General features: G+C 38.7%; 1 protein-coding gene across 2 annotated transcripts in view; it reads left to right on the top strand.

Moving 5' to 3' along the window:
* LOC132819525 (serine/threonine-protein kinase PAK 5-like) overlaps positions 1 to 23,195 on the top strand; it is an 81,858-nt gene extending 58,663 nt beyond the window's left edge. For both annotated transcript variants that reach the window (XM_060831082.1, XM_060831081.1), the window contains 6 exons: positions 181 to 645; positions 6,579 to 6,712; positions 15,598 to 15,724; positions 16,338 to 16,463; positions 16,671 to 16,805; positions 23,040 to 23,195. In XM_060831082.1, the coding sequence (XP_060687065.1) occupies positions 181 to 645; positions 6,579 to 6,712; positions 15,598 to 15,724; positions 16,338 to 16,463; positions 16,671 to 16,805; positions 23,040 to 23,195 (1,143 nt within the window). The remainder of the gene's footprint in view (positions 1 to 180; positions 646 to 6,578; positions 6,713 to 15,597; positions 15,725 to 16,337; positions 16,464 to 16,670; positions 16,806 to 23,039) is intronic.
* The last annotated feature ends 1,038 nt before the right edge of the window (positions 23,196 to 24,233 follow it).

Genomic DNA, 24,233 nt, shown 5'->3' with positions numbered 1-24,233 from the left:
TATTTGCAATTGTGATACATCATGAGGCAGTGTCTAAGGCCTTCTATTCAGACTGTGTACATTTTGTCATTAAGAGGTTAGACCATGTCACTAGGGATTATTAGGTTTGCAGCAAGCTGTTCGGTTTTAGAAAGAACATGAGCATAATTGGATTATTCGTTAGTTTTTTTTATGTTATAGGTGGATTATGAAAAACTACAAAGGGGCGTAAGTCCTCCGCTGACTTGGTCAGACACTTATCCTCGAGGACCATCAAAACTACCTCAGTGTCCAACCAACCCCATCTACGCAACATCCAGCCATTATTTTCCATCATCATACTGCAAAACATCTCAATACCACAATACGCCGCCGCCACCTCAGTCGAACTTTCAGTACGTTAACCAAGGTGCTTACCAGTATCCAAGCTGGAGTTCGTCAACACAACAGCAACCCACACGTGTATCCCATGAGCAGTTCAGAGCTGCTCTGCAGCTTGTAGTTAACGCAGGTGATCCACGGGAGTACTTGGAAAACTTCATTAAGATCGGCGAGGGCTCCACAGGCATTGTCTGCATCGTGACAGAGAAGCACACTGGAAAACAAGTGGCTGTGAAGAAAATGGACCTAAGAAAACAGCAGAGGAGGGAACTGCTTTTCAATGAGGTTAGAGAAGACATATTTTTCATATATGAGATTGTCTGTGACTGTCAAATTTGGGGAAATTTTGAACCAGTCAGATTAAATAAATGATTTCTCTTTGGACTTAACTGACTGGATATTTTCCCTCATCAAAATTTGTGTGCTAATGCAAATTGAAGGTGTTATTTCATTCTTTTCCTTTATGGTTAGTGATCAATTACCAAATGTTTAGAGCTTTTAGAACTGGAAGCTTTTCTGTTTTTATGCATGGATGTTAAACTGCCAAAGCTGTAATTACAGGTTCTGAGAATAAAATTAAATATAAGTGAAGCTAAATAACTTTTAGACATAACTTAAAAATGAAACTGGAAAATATTTTTCGCAGTTGAAATCGGAAACAATAGAATTATTTCAAGAACAATAGATGATTTTTAGTGTTGGTATGACTTTTAGTGTTCATGTAGAAAGCTTAAAAATTAGCAATAGCAATACTGTTACAGCAGTTCTATTAAACATCGAAGAACTGCTAATGGAGTAAGCCTGTGTAAAAGCAGAAATTTCTGTAACTTCCCAGCAGATCTCTCAACTTCTGCAGACAGGTAATAATGTTTCACAAGTGTATGACCTCTAAATATTAACTTGTTCTCCTGGCAGTTAACATATGTAAAATATGTTTGTAACACTCAATTTTTTTTTAATGTGAACATTTTTTTGCCATAGTTTTGTTTGATACCCACCACTAACGTAGCTCACCAGCACACTCCTTTTCCTCAGCCCATGGTCTTCTCAATGGACTTTATAAATATTGTCCACCAAAGTTCAGCTAGAAAAGATTTTTTTCTAGAGAAAGAAAAAGGTTACGGTCAGTGTTTTAAGTTACGTTTCCTTTTCTGTAACATCTTGCCCCACTGTATCAGCAGTCTGTTTTGGCTTCATACCCTTTTCCCACTGGCATTAATGTTTTATATACATTCCATTATTTAGCCCATCATTGGTTATAGAATCTCCAATTCAATTGTCTGCAAATCTCTTCCTATATATCTGCACTTCTCCCTGCACTTCAATGTCCTGCTCAAATACTGTCCTTTCAATCTAGTTTTCAACCACTCCTCCCCCAAATCTCTCTCTGCAGGTCTCAATATTCACTTCGTAGGCTATTTCATTTGTGGGTGTGTGTGTAAACACCATGGGGCATGCTTTTAAAAAATTTGAGATAATTGAAATATTAAAGTTATTAAAATTACTCATTTTTATAAATGATTAAGAATCGGTGTAGGGAATATAAAAATGGAAGAAGAAATGAAAACTGGGTAATAGTACTAGGTATTGATTTGGATAATTGTGAGTGTTAGGGTAACCCGTAGCTGGTGAAAGGTATGAAGCATAGCAGGCAAAGCTCAGTAGTGAAGCAAATGCCTTTTGGGATCATCAACATGGAAAGATAAATATACTCTAAATGAGACAATGGATAAGGAGCAAGATTGTGATAGTCATATACACCTGCACACAGTTTCTTAAATAGGGTACAACAATTCACTTAAATGATTTAAAAATTAACAAGTCACTTGGAGAAATAGCATGTTGGCGATGACCTAGTGGTATTATTGCTGGACTGTTAATCCAGAAGCCCAGATAATGTTCTGGGGATCTGGGTTCAAATACCACCACAGCAGATAGTGGAATTTGAATTCAATAATAATCTGGAAATAAGAGTCTATGACCATCAAACAGATGTCGATTGTCAGTAAAAACACATCTTGTTCACTAATGTCCTTTTAAGAAAGGAAATTTGCCATCTTTACCTGGTATGTCCTACATGAGATTCCAGACCCACAACTGCTTTCTGGACAATTAGGGATGGCAATAAATGCTGGCATAACTACTGACACCCACATCTGTGGATGAATAAAAAAAACTCCTTTTAATTTTAAAATCTCAGAAAAGATGTTTACACTAATGAGGGAGTACACTTTGGAGGGAGGTTGGGAAAGTTCTCCTTAGAAAAAAAATGACTTGCTAGAAGTTCCCAAAATGAAATAACTGCACAGAGACCAGGTCCCATCACCAAGTCACCTAATCTTTCACTCATGTACAGTACACGAGCTGTGATCAGCCAGCTCAGAATCAGCTCTCAAAACTGAGGAGAATCTCATCTCCTGGTTGTATTGGTCAGCCAAGGCTTTTCTGACTGACCGGCCCAGGTTAACAATCCCAACCAAGGACCTCATAATCAACGAGGTCCAGTTGATTCCGATCAGTATATAAGGTGAGAGCGTTTCACAGACAAGATTGCCAGAGGTGGTAATTCTTGTATATGTGGGTCAATAATCAGAGATCAAAGTTTCCAAATATCTAGCAAAACAACTAAAGGAGAACTGAAGAGAAATTTCAATCACTTGGATCTGTAAAGTTCTTTCCTAAATTTTTGGTAGAAAGTAATTCCAGAAATCAGTGTAAAAGGGGGTTGGTTACTTGAGGATATGGGCTTGCAGGGTTAAGCATCTAAAGGGAGTGTTTGGGACTAAGCATGACTGCCATTTCAAATAACAAACGCAGCAATGATGGGCTGAACAGCCTCCTCCTGTGCTGCATTGCAAGGTCAGTGGTAACACTCTCCAATTTGTTACTGTTCCAAACGGATACCCCAAATTGTTAAACTTCTGGCCTGGGAGTGATTAACTGGCTTCCTTTCTTTATTCACCCACCTTTTGAATAGTCACATCAAAGTTTAAACGGATGCCTCCAGGGCCAAGTGCATTTATGTTTGCAAAGGACCAATTTAACCTGGCTTTGCTAAATTAATAAGAATGAGTTTATTAGTTGCTAAACCCTAACACAAGTAACATAGCACACAAATCAGTTGTCCTTTCAGCTTGTTGAGGTTGAGAAGGAGAGGGTTTCTTCTGATACAGGGGTTTGTGGGTCAGCTCATAGTTATCAGCTAGTGTGATTGCCTGCTTAGACCTAGTCACTCACTGTCAGGAAGGGTAGAGAATTTTTACCCTCAAGGAGAGTTCATTCATCAAGGTTTTCATAAGTGGCTGCTGTGTTAAGAGCCCATACCACTGGTCAAAAGCAAACTGCTTAAGCCTTTCAAATTCCCAGTATGTCTGGAAGGTACAGAGGTTTTGACAGCATGTCACTGACACTAACTGCTGTGGGCACTTACTGGTAATCACTGTCACCTACCTCAGGCACAAAGAATTAAGCCTTGTACATTTTCCCCGAAAGCTTACTCTGTGGTAATAGGGATTAATGTTGAAAAGCTACTTTAACTGCTGAGCTTCCTGCTCAAGAGATAAAGAAAACATCTGCCTTTACCTTCTAAAACTTGTGAATTAACTAGACATACCAATTACCTTCACCCTTATGTCTGAGTCAGTGGCGTCTTCATGTGATGTAACAGGGTTCCTACTCCTCAGCTCGAGCTTAGTTCAAATTTCTTTTCCTGCCTTTTCTTTTAAAAACAATTGCTCTCGTATCCCTCCTTGTTTTTTTCCTGGCTATACCCTCTCTCTTCCTTTCTCTTTCCTGTCTCTCTTTGTCTTTCCTTTCCTTTTCCTTGGTGCCCCAATTTTAATCTCTTTACTACTCGTAAATCTATTTCATTGACCTCAATTTCCACCTATAAGCCACTAGTCACACTTTTAAAATTTTTCATTTTCCTGTCTTTTTGAACAAAATTCTTATCCCAAGTGCCTTGCTAAATCTTTTAATTGTTCAAAGACCAGAACTTTATAAATCATCATAAGTAATTTACCCTTGATTCTGCTAGGGATGTGTTAACATTAAATTCAGGTGTTTCTCAACTATAGCAGCACAAACTCAGTTTATTTTTAAAACTGACAATTTACACACACTAAATCCTTTGTTTCATCTGTTCTGTTCTCTTTGATGCAATCTATGTGTTAAGATTGAAGATGAAGATTGTGCATTGATGTGAGAATGTTGGTTTGTCTGTCTTTGTTGGAGACACTTGGAAGGTAGATGGTGTAGCTGGGGGAAGTGAGTCAAAAGAACTGCACATGTACATTTTCTACCCAAAGTGATAGCAGAGCAAATGAAATTAGTGAGAGCGATTGCTCACAATATCTCTAATGAAGTTGCCAGTAGTAACATGTAGCCAGTGCTAGGAAAGAAATAGTGACTGTACAAAGAAGCCTATTTTGAAATGCTTAACCTTACAATTACATTATCTGGTAATAGAGTTAGAGTCAAGGAGATGTGCAGCACGGAAACAGACCCTACGGTCCAACTCCTCCATGCCGACCAGATATCCTGAATTAATCTAGTCCTGTTTGCCAGCACATAGCCCATAACCTTCCTTTTCATATGCCTTTTAAATGCTGTAATTGTATCAGCCTCCGTCTCTTCCTCCATCAACTTATTCCATACACGCACCACCCTCTGCATGAAAAGGTTACCCCTGAGGTCCCTTTTAAATCTTTCCACTCTATCTCTAAACCTAAGCCCCCTAGTTGTGGACTCCCCCACCCCAGGGAAAAGACAGTGTCTATTAATCCTATCCATGCCCCTCACGATTTTATAAACCTCTATAAGGTCATCCCTCAGTCTCCAATGCACCAGAAAAACAGCCTCAGCCAATTCAGCCCCTCCATGTAGCTATCATCCTCCAACCCTGGCAACATCCATGTAAATCTTTTCTGAACCCTTTCAAGTTTCACAACATCCTTTTGATATGAGAGAAGCCAGACGTGCACACAATATTTCAAAACTGGCCTAACCAATGTCCTGTACAGCCGCAACATGACCTCCCAACTCATATATTCAATGCTCTGTCCAATAAAGGAAAGCATACCAATGCCTTCTTCACTAACCTATCTACCTGTGACTTCACTTTCAAAGAACTATGAACCTGCACTCCAAGGTCTATTTGTTCGGCAACATTTTCCAGGACCTTACCATTAAGTGTGTAAATCCTGCTCTGATTTGCCTTTCCAAAATACAGCATCTCACATTTAACTAAATTGAACTCCATCTGCCACTCCTCACCCCATGTGCCTATCTGGTCAAGATTCCGTTGTACTCTTGAGGTAACCTTCTTTGTGAACAATACCTCCAATTTTGGTGTCATCTGCAAACGTACTAACTATACCACCTATGTTCACATCCAAATCATTTGTATAAATGACAAAAAGCAGTGGACCCAACACCAGCCTTTGTGGCAAACCACTGGTCACAGGCTTCCAGTCTGAAAATCAATTTAAATGCAGAACATGATCATTGTCAATGGAGTAAATATTAAAAGTAATGGTCTTACATTGAATTACAAAGGAGTCTTGCAGATTATTGAGACGTGATCACCAGACTGTGAAACTTGATATTCCCAGTTTTGAAACAAAACCTGCAATAAATCTTATGGGATTCTCTTTCTTGGTCTTGCACCATCTCTCTCACATGCTGCTTCCTTCAACCTTTTGCCGATATGGAAAACAAGTTGCATTTTTATCAGTGATTTCATTGGAGGGTTCCCTCTGAATCCTTAAGTTTTATTTTTTGTCTGTTGGTGCTGCTAAGTTGATTTTTTTTTCAGCCTTGTCGTTTAATTTACACCGTTTTCTGAAGGGCACTCTTGACTAATTGGGTGATCTATAATACACTTTGGGAATAATCGTTTGTGCCTCTTATATTTAAAGTAGACTTCAGTGATCTAAGATTGTTTTGTAATTGCACAGTACAAAATAAATACTTTTTTTTGTTACTAGATGTTAAGTTCCCAAATTACAGTGCTGGATTCTGGTTGGGTTATTTCTTGTCTGTCTGTCTTAATATCAATAATTTTCTGTATTCTGATATGGGTATTATAACTATGGATTTAAAAGTATTAAAAAAATTACAAATTTTTAAGATGTAATCAAACAGGATGTAAATTACTAAATGATGTATTGTCTGCTTCAGAGATCTATGATTTTTATGATATCTCATTGAACAAATAGGTTGTCATTATGCGCGATTACCATCATGAAAATGTGGTGGACATGTACAACAGTTACTTGGTTGGAGACGAATTGTGGGTTGTTATGGAGTTTCTGGAAGGTGGCGCCTTAACAGACATTGTTACACATACCAGGTATGTTTTCAAATCTCTGAATTTCTGAAGCTTCCTTACCTAATTGAAATGTAAAGTGTTCTTAGACCATAAACTCTTTTTGTATCAAATATAATTTGTGTAAAAGTTAATTCAGTTTGAGGCCTATAAATGGAATCTTAGTGGGAACTGATCTTAGTGATTTGCTGTATAATGGTAGTATTGACTGTCTGCCACAGGAGACTCTGTTAGTTCTTCCATTGATGATATTATTAAATGCTGACCAGACTATACATAATGTGATTTACTCCCACATCAGTGGAATGCAAATTGAAAACATTGGAAATAGCCGTTAGCACCTCAGAAAGATGTGATGAGTTAACTGGGTCGATTCACTAATGCTAAGCTTTCAGCCCCACTCAAAAAAAAAGTACTGATCAGGGATAGGGTTACACCTTGGTGTTGACAGTCATAGACCGATGTTCCTTTTGAGCATGGCTCCTCACTGGAATCTCTATTCTGATGTTTCATGTTTGAACCTTTGATCAGAACTCAGTAGTATATGGAAATTATATAAATGGAAAACTTTGATTAATTCATTCTGATCAGCAACTTTATTATTGCAAGCATGATTATGTACATCATGCATTAATATAGTGATATTGGGCCAAACTCCCAAGTTGGGCACACAGAGTCAGGAAAATGTTCAACTGTGCAAACCAAATGGGAAGAGAGTACTCTGATTTTTTTGATTCTGGGGTGGGAGGATGCACGAGTGATACCAGGATTTGGACTCTCACTGCCGGGAATAGCACAAGGGCAGCCACGGGTGCTGCAAGGCATGGAGGCAGGCTGCATATAAGGCCCACCTTGCTGATCCAACTCTAACTCATGTTTAGGAAAACAATAGCATAAAAAGTAACCATCTAATCCTCATGCCATCAACCTCTTCCACATGCTGCATGCTTCATCCATGCCATCTGGTGCCATCTTATGTCCTATTCATCCCCTATGGGCTCCTCATAACCCCTATGCCAGCACATGCCATTTTACTTCCCTGCAGTGTTGCCTCATGCACCTGGTGCTTCTGTACCCATTGTCATGGTCTTTTATATGTACTTTGTCAATTTAATGCCAATACATTTCCCCTACTCGCCACTCTCTGTCCTTGCGTATACCATGCCAACTCACTCCCTATGCATAATAGGCAGTCCTCAACTCATGCTGAGATGAAATAAAATACTACTCTGATATCTATTGCAGAAATCACTATCTTAAAAAAAACTAATTGATTTAAAACCCATTCAGCACACATTATATTTTTAAACTGATTAATCCTTTATAAAACACTTACTTCAACTAGTTGATTTATTATATAAACATCAGAGACTTTATCACCACTTGAAACTATCAATGTAGTTGTGAACTGACAGGAACACCTCAACAATGATATTGAGGGGTAATTAATCATACAGCACAAATCTAATAATAATAAACATCAGACTTGGGTCAACAGGCAGAGTGAAATAGCAAGCACTTTACTATGGACCTTTTTTAAAAAGATTGAGTGCAGGAGGTTAAAATGTCTTGCCTGCTTGAAAATTCCCATTAGATTTTAATGCCTTAACTGATCCAAAAAAATTTCTACTACTTATACACAGTCATGTTTTCTTTCAACAATTCCAAAGAGTATTTGAATCCTTCCAACAGGCTCCTTAGTCTCCCAAAGAGACCAGACACATCTGGCCTATCACCTTCACCTTGACCTCCTTCCACCTATCACATCTCCATCGCCCTTCCCCCAAGTCCCTCCTCCCTACCTTTTATCTTAGCCTGCCTGGCACCCTCTCCTCATTCCTGATGAAGGGCTTATGCCCGAAACGTCGAATTTCCTATTCCTTGGATGCTGCCTGACCTGCTGTGCTTTAACCAGCAGCACATTTTCATCCCTTATCTCTTCACCAGGGTACCTTACCTCGCCAAAGAATTCTGCCAGATTTTATCCTGAAAATGTAAATCCTACAAGTCATGTTTTGGACAAACCATTGACAAAAATTCTATCAATTTGAAAACAGCTGTACTTTTACATGTACATCTGCCTTTGAAAGCCATGGATGTGCAATCTGCAATCCAATCTCCTCTTCCTTGTGCAATTGCAGCACAACTTCCTCATTCTTATTCTCCAGATCTTTTGCAGTAAAAGCCAGTCTTTGTAATTGCTTGCTGGACCTGCATGCTAATTTTTTTGCATATTTGAACAGGTATAGCTAAATATTTCTGAACATCAGCATTTAGAAGGATCACTTGTAATGTCAGCAAATGTAATTGCATAACTTTCAGTCATTTTGTCCAAGTCCATAGAATCCCAGTACTGTTGTTTGCAGCATTCCACTAATTGCAGCCTACTAACTTTAAAATTTTCTGTTTATTCTTATTCTCTTTTTCGAAGATTAGACATATTCAGCCCATTGAATCTGCTCCATCATTCAATGATAAGCATAGCTGATTTGATTGTAACATTAACTCCACCCCACCCCATAGCCCCTAGCTCACTTGTAAATGTAAAAGCTGTCTCACTTATTCAGCCTCCACTGCTCTCTGTGGAAAATATTTCCAAAGATTAATAACAATCTGAGAGAGGAAATTCCTCCTTATCTCCTACCTACATAGGCGACATCTTTTTTTATAAACTGTCCTGTAATTGTTCCACTCCAATCTTTAGGCCAGATTTTCAGCTCTCTGATTTTGCTTACCCTGTGCTAGATCTCTGGCGGCTTAGATAGTAATTCAGCGACTATTTATCTTTGGTCTACTTTTTGACTTAGTTCCAAGCTACTCAGAGTCCCTCAGTAGAACTTCTTCTTAGTCCTCTTTATTGGGGGTGCTAGCCCAGTTGGCTAGATGGTTGATTTGTGGTGCAGAGTGATGCTAACAGTGTGGGTTCAATTCCGACACCAACTGAAATTACCATGAAAGACACTCCTTCTCAAGCCCACCCCTTTGGTTGATGTGTGGTGACACTCTGGTTAAATGAGAACACAGCCCTGTGGTCAAATGGGATTATGGTGAGTTTGCCTTTTATGCTGTTGACACCCAAGTGGACCAGTACAACTGGATCCTTCCATTCTCATTCAAAGGTTCCCTCCCACCTCGAGAAGATGTGTTTAACCCTGGCACCAGGCAGGCAACACAACCTTCATGACTCATTCTCAGTTGCAGTGAGTGGTATCTGTCCTACTTAATATCTGTTCCAACTACCAGCTGCTTTCATTTTTAATCCTCTCACTTGATTTGTCCCTGCACATTGCTGACATTTGATTATTTTCCCTTTAGGCCCTTTTCTCCACCATATAAGCTATAAGAACTTTGAATCCGTTGGGTAATTGGAAGGGCTAAGTCTCCTCTATTGCTACTTTCTAAGTCCCTATATCTACCTCCTTAACTATTAACCAATTCTCTATCTATGCTATGATATTACCACAATTGTATTTTGGAAATCGAAGGGTATCACCTCTACTCCTGTATATACCTATGAGTTAGATTGTAAATAAAAGCTACAATTAATTTATCAAATGCAATTGTCTTTTGTAAAGCAACATTGACTTTTTTGATCGTATTGATTTTCAAAATGAATTGTTGAGACTTAATCAGCGAATCCACTATTTTCCCAACAACTGATGTCAGCCTAACATGCATCTAGTTTCATGTTTTGTTTATTCTCCCTGCTTTTTTGAGTAGCAGCGTCATGAAATATGATGTGCTTTGATGTGCTATGTCATCACATTGTTGCTCCCTTTCTGGACTGCCCCACACTTGGATCTTGAACATGCAGCTGAATAAGAATGAAATTTAGTCTGGTCTTCACATTAATTGTACACTCACTGAATTAACATTTGCCTCAAAAATTGGTGTCTACAAAGATATGAGATATACATCAATACAAAGTGGTAACTTTACTCATCCAAAACGGATGAGTTTGGGTTGAGTGAAGCAAAAACAGAAATTGCTGCAGAGCTCAGCAGGTCTGGCCGCATCTGTGGGGGCAAGAGCAAAGTTAAAGTCTCGAGTCCGATGCTTTTTCATCAGAAGTGATAGCAGTGGGAAAAGGTGGTATCTATGCTAAAGGCGAGGTTGGGAGAGGTGAGCGGATAGTTGGAGACAGAGGCCAAAGAGTGAGAGATATGAAAGGGGTAGGCAGACAATGGGATTATTGATAATAGGTCAGGACAGATGAGAAGCTGAAAAAGTGATAATGAGAGCTGAAAATAGTAAATGATTTGTTGTCAGTTGTACTCTACATGAACAACACAATAAAATACAGTGAAAAGCTTCAACCATTGCTACAGTCCAACGCCATTTTGAATAGCTTAAGAATTAAAAGATGTAGCTGAAAGAGAGTCAGTTGTCATTCCCAGGCCTCCACCTTGAGTCCTGAACCCTGAGTTGGCTGACCTATGACCCCTGCGCCACCATCCCTCTGCATCCTGTGCTGGACCTTCCAGCGTCAGAGCCACCACTCTTCAGGTACCACCTCTTTGTTGCTTGGCCTCCCTCAATGATGGGCCATCAATACCAGGTCAAGTGTAAGACTAACACTCGCCCTGCAACCAGGAATCCCCGACTTCGGGCCTTTCACAACCAGGAGACTGACTCTGCTGCTGCCACTCTGCTGCCGCCACCGCCTTGCCGATAACCAGGACACTGCACCATCGCTGCTTCAGACCCCACCTCACTGATGCCTTAGAGTCAGGGCCTACCACAACCAGGAGTCCCTGGCTCCACTGCCAGGTCACGCTGCCATCTCGCCAAGCGACCGTTCCGGCTGCCCTCCTTTGCAATGTCACCGTCACCGACAGGTTAAAAAAAATGGAGAAAAGGAAAGAAAACAAACATGTAAGGAAAGAAGGTGGAAGCAACTGGTCTGGAGTGCACAAGCCCAGGAACCCAAACACTGCCTACTTTGCCAGCATCGTCATCTTGGAATAGTTAGAATTTGTCAGCTGTGCTGATAGTAATCCATGTCATGGGGTGATAGGTCTAAGAATGGATGAGACTGTGTTGATTGTGCTGAAAGCAACCCACAGGATAACAGGACTGGTTGTGGGGGTAGGTAAAAAATATAGAAAGATGGAATCAAGGCCCTAAGGTTATTAAACTCTATATTGGGTCCTAGAGGTGCAGGGTCCCCAGCGGAAAATGCCATACTGTTCTTCAAGCTATCCTTAAGGCTCACTGGAACATTGCAGCAGGTCTGCGCCAGAAATGTTGGTGTAGGAATATGGTGTGTGTTTTGAAATGGCAGGCAAATAGAAACTCAGAGTCATTTTTTATTAACAGAATGCTGGGGTTCTGTGAAGCAATCACCCAGTCTGCAGTTGTCTCTCCAATGTAGCAGAGACCACACTGTGAACAGCGAGTACAGTAGACTAGATTATATGAAGTGCAGTTAAACTCTGCTTAACCTGGAAGGTATGTCTGGGGCCTTGGATATTGAGGAGCGAGGAGATAAATGGGCAGGTGTAAGACCTTCTAGTGCTATGGGGTGTGGGAGGTTTTTGGAATGGAGGAGGAATGGACTGAATGTCCCAGAAGAAATTGTCCCTGTGAAATGCTGAAAGAGGAGAGGCAACCTGGTCATGGCATCCTACTGGAGAACTGTGGCCTATGATCCTTTGGATGTGGAGGTTGTGGGTTGGTAAATGAGAATCAGAGGGCCCTATTATTGTTGTGAGAGGAAAGGGAAAGGGTGGAGGCAGAAATGGGTTGGACACAGCTAAAGGCCCTGTTGACCATGATAATGAGGATTCCTCAGTAGAGGAACAAGGTGGACATTTCTAAGGCCCCACTGTGGAAGTGACATTGTCAGAACAGAGGCAACAGAGATAGAGAAGCTGAGAGAATAGGATGGAGTCGTTACAAGAAACAGGGCGTGAGGATGTGTAATCCAGGTAACTGTGGGAATTGATGGGTTTGCAATGGATGTAAGTGGCCAGCCTAACTCCAAGCAAAACTCATCCAAACAAATATAAAACCCAGCTTAGTAAATATTAGGGTGAAAGATGCAAAATTCCCATGAGCAAGAACTTCAACTGAAGCTTCTGTAAATCGGATGCAGCCTTTGGTTTGCTAATGTACATCTATAAAAATTAAGCAAAATCTGTGTAACATTACTAGAACCTCAGTTACTAAAGCCAGAATTCTCCATGAATGGTATATGATAAAACATCACCACCTCACATTATTGATGCCCATAGTTTAGATTCATAAACCTATGAAAAACTATGGTTCATCACCTCAAAATTTGTTTTGGAGTTTCTACAGAAATTGAAACATACATGATTTTTTTGAAACACATAGATTTATTTTGTCTTAAAATTCATAAGCGACTAAATGAGCATTTTCACATTGCAAAGTACACAAACCAGTTGTGAAAAGTGACTCATATGTTCTGCAGAAATATTATGCTAACTGAATTGCATATTATAGATCCACTTTTTCTCATATCTGAAAGCTGGTTAAAATAATTTGTGCATTAAAAGTTTCATCCATACTTAGCAGGAGTTGAGTTATGCTGTTTCCTCTGATTTTAAAGCAGACTGAGTCAGCTGAATGCCAGATTATCATTTTTTAATAGTGTAGAAACTCACTGGGTGGTAGTCAGGCTGTATGAGCTGAATTTCTTTCTCGTCTATGCATTGCTATTCTCTGTAGGGTAGAATGACCTGTTTAAATGTGGAGATTCACCATCAAAATTCTAGTTCATTAACTTTTTAATGTTTTGCCTTCTGTTATCTTGAATGCAATGATGCAATAATTAAGTTTAGTTTGGATATAATCTCATTAAAAATAATCAACTACATTAAACTTTTGACTGAGGTTCGTTGAAAGCTGGAAAACTAAGTATTCTTCAATCATATTAATAATTTGTTAGTTTTCTTTGTATAGTGGAATATAAATACCAAAATACGCAATGTTTGTTAAGTTTTGAGCATTTTTATTTGATGTACCTCTGTTAAGTTCTCACTGCTGCCAATCCAATAGCAAAACTATCTTGGATCAATGTTGCTAATGTCTACGAGTTGGTCCAATATATTTATTGTAGGATGGGGTCAGATTGATCTGTTCAGCTTTTCCTTATCAAAAAATGCAATACATTGTCTGGCATGCAACACAGGAGCTTGTGACATTTACGCCTTAGGGGAAATTTGAGTTTCCATGTTGGCATTGTTTCAGTAGGGGCTGTGGCACTTAGTCTGAATCACTGAAGCTTGGTTGATTATAACAGCCTAACTTGATTTGATCAGCTAAAAGATAGCGAATTTCAAAGCTGCAAATTGTTTAGAAAGGTTATTTTACTGCCAGGGTAACAACAGTTGCTTTTATAATCATTGAATTTACCTTTACAAAAAACATTTTATAGGTTTACAAACTTATGAGGGGCATGGGTAAGATAAATAGACAAAGTATTTTCCCTGGGCGTCGGAGAGTCCAGAACTAGACAGCATAAGTTTAGGGTGAGAGAGGAAAGATATAAAAGAGACCTAAGGGGCAACTTTTTTCATGCAGAGGGTGGTACATGTATGGAATGAGCTGCCAAAGGAAGTGGTGGAGGCTGGAACAATTGCAACATTTAAGAGGCATTTGGATGGGTATATGAATAGGAAGGGTTTGGAGGGATATGGTGCTGGCTGGGACTAGATTGGATTGGGATATCTGGTCAGTGTGGACGGGTTGGACCGAAGAGTCGGTTTCCATGCTGTACATCTCTGTGACTGTATAAATCAGAGTTCATTGCAATCTAAACTTCTAAACTGTTAAGCAAAATATTACAAATTTTGCAAAGCTTTCCTCCTATTTTTGGGAACTTAAGTGGTGTTTGTTCTTTCAGTGTAAATGGAACAATTTAAATGTTTAACATCCTAAAAAGTTATTTTATGTTCATTCTGGAACATAATGGGGCATCACTGGCTAGACCATCCTCATTGTCCATTCCTAATTGCTTTTGAGAAGGTAATGGTACCCTCGAGCCCCTTCAATCTGTACTGTGGATAGGCCCATAATGCCTTCAGGGAGAGAATTCCCAGATTTGACTCAGCAACACTAAAGGAACAGTGATGTAGTTTCAAGTCACAGTGGTGAATGGCTTGGAGAGGAACTTGCATGTAGTGGTGTTCCCATGTAGCTGCTGCCCTTGTCATTCTACTTGGTAATGGCCATGGGTTTAGAAGGTACTGTCGAAGGATTATTGGTGAATTTTTGTGATGCATCTTGTGGATGATACACACTGCTGTTAAGCATTGGTCTTGGATAGACTGAATGTTTGTGGATGTAATGCCGATTAATCAATTTGAAAGAAAAGGAAGATTAAAAATTTAGTGTAGTTCAGTTGGAGGAACAAGAGTAAATTTCTCAAAGGTGCCTTTTGGCCAAGCAATCGTTAAAATAAGTACAAATTCCACTATCCATAACAGCTATTCTTTCTTAATTAAAAACATGTCCTGAACATGCTGGAGATCAGAAATCAAAGCAGAAAGTGCTGGAGGAAGTTCATCAGGTTTGGCAGCATCTGTGGAGAGAGAGAAGCAAAGTTGATGAATCAGGTCCAAAAGATGACCCTTCAGAACTGAAACTCTCAAAGTCAGCCTTGTTGCCCTGATTCTGTAAAATCCATATTGCATGGCCACATTGTTAATACGTTCTAGAGATAAACTGGCCAAAAATGGTGAAATAATATAATAATGATGACTAATGTTAACCTCCAACAAGAAACATAAATTGAAATGTGTTATTTAATTTGAAATCACAGGGGGATAATGGAATATCTAGCTTTGTGCATCACCAGCTAAATATATTAATTAGTATCATCAGTTAAAGGAATCTTCCTGTTTAGGAGTAAATAGTTATGATCATTTTTTTTTTATCTGCAGGATGAATGAAGAACAAATAGCAACAGTTTGCTTTTCTGTTTTGAAGGCTCTAGCATACCTTCATTCTCAGGGTGTTATCCACAGGGATATAAAGAGTGATTCTATACTTCTTACCAGTGATGGAAGGGTAAGCAATTGTATTGATACATTCCATTGTACTACTAGGCCATTATAGTCTATGTCATAATAAGGTAACTTAGTGATTCATAGATATGATTCCATGATTGGAAATCACTGGCTGAACAAGCTTGAGTCCACCAATACGTATGCTAATAAGCAAAAAGTTCAACATATAACAAGGCTCACTAACACATCCTAGAAGTGACATACATTCATACAAAGAGCCATTCTCTGCAAACAGAGGAATATGCTCTTGTGAATTATTCAGAGGTTTGCAGACCCTATAGTTCTCTGGTGCTTTCTCCATGGCAATCCTTGACCAATGAGCATCAACTCGCTAACCAGTCAGTAGGAAACTGCATATGAATTGTGTAATTGTTTGAAATTTGGTACTCTTGTAGTTGTAATGATAAACTAGACAAAAATGCTTCAGCAATACGCCTCTGTTTTCAGCAATAATTAATAGAATGTTAGTATTTTTAATAAAGAAAACTACAGAATGCCTCTCCCATTTTAACCCAAACAGTTAAAGTTTAACATATTCAACTTTTCTAAAAAAGGGTGTTAGTAAATAGAGTTTTGCAAAGGAAATTGACTTCAGAATTCTTTCCTTTTTCTAGATTAAACTGTCAGATTTTGGATTTTGTGCTCAAGTGTCAAAAGAAGTTCCCAGGAGGAAGTCACTGGTTGGAACACCATACTGGATGGCACCAGAAGTCATCTCTAGATTACCTTATGGAACTGAAGTAAGGATGCAACTTGAATTATGCAACATATTTCCATATGAAACTAGACACTAGTTTCAGAATTATGACATAATTAATTGCATAGCTTACAATATTTCATAAATTTTTTAATTCTAACCAAACTATTGCTACAGTACTTTGGCAGCAGTGATCAATTTATTAGATTATTGTTATGTATTTAATGGATGATATTAAATTATTTTTCAGGTGGATATATGGTCTCTTGGTGTCATGGTAATAGAAATGGTAGATGGAGAACCACCATACTTTAATGAACCGCCTCTTCAAGCCATGAGGAGAATACGAGACAATCTTCCTCCAAGATTGAAGGATGTACACAAGGTAGAATTTCCAAACTTTCTCCCAAAATAATTAACGAACGTGTGAGAACTGATTTTAATCAGAATGAATTTTAGGCAGGTACATTGAGTCCAAAACTGACTTGCATTCCAGGACAGCTTTAAGGGTGCAGTTTAAAGGTTAACAAGGACTTCTACTTGTGAAAAGAATCGTATCTTTTTATTTTAGTCAGTTTTTGATTGTGAACTAAATTGAAAAAAGTGCTGTGTTAGAGCAAAAGATTAAGGAGCAGATTGGTGTACATTTTAAAAAGCAAAGTTACTGAAACCCGTTGTGGGTCGTGTTTACATAGTCACTTTGTAAGCAGAAGGGAAAGGTATAACAGGAGACTGTTCAGCACTGGCACACATGTACGACGTGAGATTCGACTCCAACAGTTTGCTGATTAGTTTATGGACTTGTGACTAGTTGTGGATGCCAAAGATCATCAGCCTGATGACAGCACTGATTTGTATCTGAACAGTTTGTGTGAATGAGAACTGCAAAGCTTTCAGATCTCCAGAGGAGAGAGGGTGTGTAAAGCAATGTTCACTGCAGTAAAAGTCTGTAGTATGAAGAAAGCCAGTTATTTCCTCCCAGTTAATGTACCAATCGCCCTGTGCCTCCTGTGAAGAAATGAAAAAACCTGGAAATGATAGATTGAAAGTAGAAAATGCTGGCAACCAAAAGACTCCTCTCAGTGAGCTCTCTGGATTGGTGCAATTGAACTATTATTGAACCAGTTTTTTTTTCCACTCCTCCCATTAAAAAAAAACTTTTTTTGCGTGTTTATCTGTGCCTATCTCATACGTGTGTGTGTGGATGAAAGAATTTTGAAAAGGAGTTAAATCTTAACTAGTATAGCCGTATGTTGATCGTTCATATCTGTTTACTTGTATTTATAACTTACACATTTATAATAAATAAATTTTTTTGTTAGGTACAGGAACCTGATTTTTGTTTTGTTAGCCTAGGTCTATACAATCGGTAAATTGGGGACGTTTGCTTCCATTGATAAAATTTTTAACTTTTGTGAGGTTCTGAGAAGAACAGTCCTTGTTTTCAAACGTGCTATCCCAGTGAGGCGTGACGTAACACAGACTGGCTTTATGTAACTTTTCAGAGGAGGAATAGGCCAGTCACCAGAGTTGGGGCTCTAATCAATTATTTCCTGAGTTCTGTGGTCACAATAGGTTGTGCTGGTCTTTCCTTGTTCTTTATCCTTCACCTTTATCCGATGGTTACTTCTGAAATAATGCCTTTTTATGCTCACATATGGTCGCTGCTTCCATATATTTTGAGCGTTGGTCTCGGCAGGTAACCTTGGAGGGAAAATAAAGCCAGCCCATGAACTGACCAAGGTGGGGGTGGCACAGTGGCTCAGTGATTAGCACTGCTGCCTCTCAGCACCAGGGACCCGGGTTCGATTTCAGCCTTGAGCAACCATCTGTGTGGAGTTTGTACATTCTTTCTGTGTCTGCGTGGGTTTCCTGTGTGTGCTCTAGTTTCCCCCCCAATCCAAAGATGTGCAGGTTAAATGAATTGGCCATGCTAAAATGCCCATAATGTTCAGGGATGTGTAGGTTAGGTGCTTTAGGCTGAGGTAATAGGGTAGGGGAATGGGTCTGAATGGTATACACTTCAGAGGGTCGATGAGGACTTGTTGGGCTGAAGGGCCTGTTTCCAAACTGCAGGGATTCTATGATTTTGCTGATGCTTTGCCACTGAAAACCGCAATCCTCTGTTCATAGGTTAATGGTGACAGGGGAAAGATATTAAAGAGACCTAAGAGGCAACCTTTTCACAGAGGGTGTGTGTATATGGAATGAGCTGCCACAGGAAGTGGTGGAACCTGGTACAATTACAACATTTAAAAGGCATCTGGATTGGTACATGAATAGGAAGGGTTTAAAGGGATATGGGGCAAATGCTGGCAAATGGGACTAGATTAACTTGATATCTGGTTGGCATGGTCGGACTGAAGAGTTTGTTTCCACCTCTATGACACCATGGTGCTAAATACAACACGTTTTGCATTCAGGTCTGGGCACTGCACCTTGGGAAGACATTAAGGGAGTGCAGCATCAGATTCACCAGAATGATGTAGGGGCTAAAAGGTTAAGTATTAGATCAATTGTATATTTGTATTCCTTTGAATAGATAAGATTGAGTGATGAGCTAATTGAGATTTATGATGATCAAACACATCGGTGGTCTGGATAGGAAGAGTAATTATTTCTGCTGATGGGGATATCCAGACAAGAAAGCAAAACATTAAAAATAGAGTTTGATCAATCAGAGTGATATCAAAACTATAGTTGGACTTCCTGAGGAGTTGGTGGATATGGGTAGAATTTGGATAGGTACATGAATAGGAAAGGTTTGGAAGGATGTGGGGCAGACAGATGGGACTCGTTTAGTTTGGGATTATGTTCAGAATGCACTGGTTGGACCAAAGGGTCTCTTTCTGTGCTGTATGTCTCTAAGACATATAAATATCGCCCACCTAAAAGATGTTGGTGCTGAGGAATCAGTTGTAAGTTTTAATACCAAGGTTAGTAAATTTTTATTAGCCAATTGCATTGGGTAGTATAGAAGTAAAATAGACAGAGTGAAGGTACAGATCCGCCATGATTTATTTGAATCGCAGAACTGTCTTGAAGGGGCAAATGATCTACTTATGTTCCTATGATTGCTAAGGAATGCTATCAGTAACGTGTCTGAAGAAAAATAATAGTAAAGTGGAGTTGAGGATTATCAGACGTTCTAAAGAAAGATCAAACATCATGAAACATTAATTCTGTTTTCTCTCTATAGATCTTCCAGATGTGCTGAGTTTCTCCAGAAATTTCTATTTTTGTTTGTAATTAGACAAGAAAACTGATTCTCTATATATAATCTATGCAAATCTTTGAAGTCTATAATACCACTTCGCCATCAAATGATGCTGTTTCTTAAAGTCAAAATTGCATAACACTGCATGTTTTTATTAAAAATCAATATTTCTTTTTGATTTAGAGACCCTAAAGATGCTTCAATATAATTCATATTTGGGCATCCATTATGATTTCATTTAGTTTATCAATAGTAGCATGACTGAGACACTGATAAGAAATTTTAATTGGAATTATGAATGGTGAATACTTCCCCTCCTTGTTGAAGGATGATTTAATATTGATGATAACATTTAAATCCCAGCCTTAGTGTATCGCACTAATCAGGAAAGCTGAGAAGTGGAATTGATTTCTGTACTTAAATTTGCATCATCTGCTTATCATCTGCTTTAACCAGAAGTCAGTCTTGTCCCTAGGCAAAAATGCAAATATTTAACTTTATTTTTAGATTTTTATGCAGGTTAACATAGTCTTAATAGCCACATACATCAGACAACTGCAATTAGAAATGATTAAATGAAAGAAATAAAGTAGAATCAATCAAATAAAAACTAAAGGAACAGGTCAGAATGTAGGAATTCTGGTGAGTAACTCACCTCCAGATTCTCCAAAACCTGCCTGCTATTGACAAAACACAAGTCAGGTGTGTGATGGAATACTCCCTGCTTACCTGAATAGAGGTGGCTTCAACAGCACTGAAGTAATTCTATACACTATCCAGGGCTGCTTGTCACCTCGTCCAATACATTAAACATTCATTCCCTCCACCATCAATGCACCATGACTATAATATGTGCTACCTACAAGATGCACTACAGCAACTCACCAACCCCCAATCATCTATCACCTCTCCCACCTTGAAGGACAAGGGTAGCTGATGTATGGGAACACTATCCCCCTGCAAGTTCTCCTGTAATATACACACCATTGTGACGTGGACCTACATCTCTGTCCTTTACTGTTACTGGGTCAGAAACCTGGAGCTCCCTTAGTATTAGGACCGTGTAAAGTACCAACACCAAATAGACTGCAGCAGTTGTAAGATGGGAATTTGCCACCACTCAAGAGCACTGAGGGATGGGGAGTAAATGTTTCCTGAGCCACTGAATGCCCGCATCCCATGAAAGAACAAAAAAATGTTGATTGCCAGCTTGCATTCTCTACTAGCCTCAGCACTTATTTCTGCAGGTATGGTCAATAGAAATGTACAAAACTTACAAGAAGATAATTAAACTTGTATATCCGAATTCATTTTCTATGTTTAATTATTTATCATTAGATATCTCAGCCTCTCGGAAAGGCTGAGAATGTGAAGTTAATGACTTTGTCAAAACCATCAAAGGGAGATGAAGAGATTTACCTTACCTAGAATTGCTTGCTGAATTATATGTCTAATATCCAGTGTGTGGCAGTCTGAGTATTTTCACTATGTCGGACAGTTTTAGTATGCATTGATTATAGTCCCTGCCAAAAATCTGCAATGCAGGTTTAACACCTGGAGAAGGAAAGGCTGTGGATTGTAACACACAGACTCTGAAACAAAATCTGAGCTTTTAAATATTTTACAAAGGTGTGTTTTGATAAGAGCACTATTTCCACAGGCTGGATGTTTTTTGTTTGCTTCTCTCGCCTTCGGTAGACAATGCTAATCAAACAAGAGACTCACGTATACAGAGAAGATAAATACTGCAGACATACAGCAAACCAGAGAGGATCCATGAGAGAGAAAAGCGCAGAAAAGAAAGATTATTATCCGAAGGCAAATTAGCAGGGGATTAACACGCTTCCCCCTCATTCCAGCCAATATTTCCCCTCGCTAACCCTGCTATAATAAATTTGTAATGTGTTTTTAAAAGGCTATTTCTCTTGTATCCAGGTTGTTTGAAATTCATATGGGCATGATGATTCACTGAAGTGAATTACTTGCCCTTGCTATCGTAAAGCGGTTTGCATTTCATGGTATATCACTCCTGTCATTGAAAAGCTTTCATTTACTATAAGAACTCTACAGATGTTTTGGGTGTTATCTTTTTTAAAACAAATTCAGCTAACAGGCAAGTGTACATGTCATAATCAGTCATTGCAAATTTCCATATCGCATTAGATTTTAAAAAAAATTAAAGGGGAGTTAATCATGCTTTGAATCGTCCACATGCCTGCTAATACTAGTCAGCACCTTAAGCTGAGAAGACCACGATTATTGCACTGGCATTAAAGGAGAGCACCAAAACAGACCCTAATACACATGCATGTCAGAATACTACATTGGCACATGGTGTGGCATAACGCGCTTATAAATCAATATACCTGTCAACCTGTTATGAATAATGCCTCTGGCATTTTAACATTAATATTCAACAATAAAAGTACATATATTTTGTTACAAGTTACACACTTGAAGGCATCTATCTCTTAGATATTGCGAATATGTTTTTTTTTTCAAAATCAGTGTTAGGACTGCTTCCCTGACGAGAAGGCTAAGAGGAGATTTGATAGAGGTATTCAAAGTCCTAAGGGGTCTGAGTAGAGTAAGTAGGGAGAAAATATTCTCACTTGGGCTCAGATAGGAAGTTGGAAAAGAAACAAAAGTTATATGGGGAAATAAAACCTTTATCACATCATTAATGGCTAAGTTCCAGAATTCACTGCCTAGTTCAATCAAGGCATTCAAAAGAGAATTTGACTCTGTTCTGATAATGGACAATGTTCAGTGTTACCTGGTAGAGATAGGGGAATGGCGAGGTGAATCATTATTTAGAGAACTAATGCAAGCTCATAAGGCCGAATGGTCGTCTCCTGTTCTGTAACAATTCAATGATCCTGTGAAATATGTTGAATCCCTAACACTGCAAGTGTGCATCACTGGTATACAAATACAGACGGTTCTGATATAACGTGTTAGTCCCGAATTATGCCACACAATGCCCCAATATATTATTGTACCATGCATATGCGATCTCACTTTAAGAAAATCACGCAATAGACGTGTCATTTAAACGAAGGGGGCCAGAATTGTGTTATAGCCAATACAGGTAAGGAAAGTTTGTATTCTTCAAAAAACTATGTAAATTCTTCAATCGCATTAAAGCCAATTCACATTGAAGAAATGTATGTTATGGCATAGCCAACTGTAATAAAATTTGTACATGGATGTATTAGATGAAAGAGGATAGTTTTTTTTATTTCTAATCTTTGTACAATGAAATAATAAAATTGTGGCATTTATGAACAAAGTAAATGTTAAAAATTAAATTAATTTTAAATCTGAGCAAATTAAATGTGTTTGAGTCAAAGTAACTGAGAAAATTCTAAATTTGACACTTTTTTTCCTGGTCTGTTTTAGGCATCATCTGTGCTACGAGGTTTCCTGGATTTGATGTTAGTGAGAGATCCTTTACAAAGAGCGTCTGCGCAAGAATTATTAAAGCATCCATTCCTCAAGCTATCCGGACCCCCATCCTGTATTGTACCTCTTATGAGACAATACAGATATCGATGAAGGGAGAGGAATTCAGCTGCACCTCCTGACACACCAATGAAATGAGAATTAAAGATTAGTTAATAGCACCAGAAAATGTGAATGAAGAAGATTGAAGGATATTACAATGATAACAGATTATGATCGTTCTTGAAACTGTTGGTCAGAGATATACAAAGCCAAATAAAAGAATCAATGATGTGTAGTTCCCTGAGCTGCTGGTTTACCAATTCAGGTGCACAGTGCCGCAGTATAATCAATCAGGCAGTCAGGAGTTGTGTTCTCGTGATGTGACTTGGCTGGTGACTTCAAGCAGTACCTTCTGGAGCTTAGTTTCTTCAGGAGGTCAGTTTGTATGTCTTTCAAAATGTACAGGGGATGGAATTCATATCAGCTTTAAAGACTGACATTGTAACAGATTTCAGCACATTCAGAACTTTCCCGCAGGGTCCTGCTCAGTGAATTGTGTGGAATTTGTATTTCTATAAAATAGTGACTTTTTTTTTCCTTTGGTGAGCACTTTTTCCACACTTAGATGTGCAATGTATTTTGGATTGGATTTTTTCTGATAAACTAACAGTGTTTTGTGGTGAAGTAACTGTTGTGATAGCAATCAGTATTAAGAATTTTTCAGGGAAATTAACAAGACCTTTACATGGGTGGGGGTTAGTCACTTTGTAGGAGCAAATGGTTTGAGTTGCAGATATTAACAAACTTGTTCCAAATTTATGTACTGAAACATTTTGTTTCTGACTTAAGGCACTATACTGAACACTAAAGAACTTGTTCATTTTGATAAATTAACACTGTTTTTCTTGACCACATTACTTTATCATTTTTTAAAAATATTTTTGCTGCTGTCTACTTGTCAATGTTTATAACATTAAATTAAATGTGATGTTTGTTAAATGTGGTTGCATGTTTTAACAGTCATGCAAAGTTTGATGGATACCTAGTGAGCTGTATTGCTGCGTAGAGTGAAATGTGCGTGCCTCTGCAGAGGAAATAAATGATCCTGGTTATTTATTAAATGCCTTTATTTTGTCTCAACATTCACAA

This window comes from Hemiscyllium ocellatum, chromosome 10 (assembly GCF_020745735.1).
Source record: "Hemiscyllium ocellatum isolate sHemOce1 chromosome 10, sHemOce1.pat.X.cur, whole genome shotgun sequence".
Taxonomy (NCBI): domain Eukaryota; kingdom Metazoa; phylum Chordata; class Chondrichthyes; order Orectolobiformes; family Hemiscylliidae; genus Hemiscyllium; species Hemiscyllium ocellatum.
Note: the sequence above shows the minus strand (reverse complement) of the source record. Positions and strands in the feature narration are given on the sequence as shown.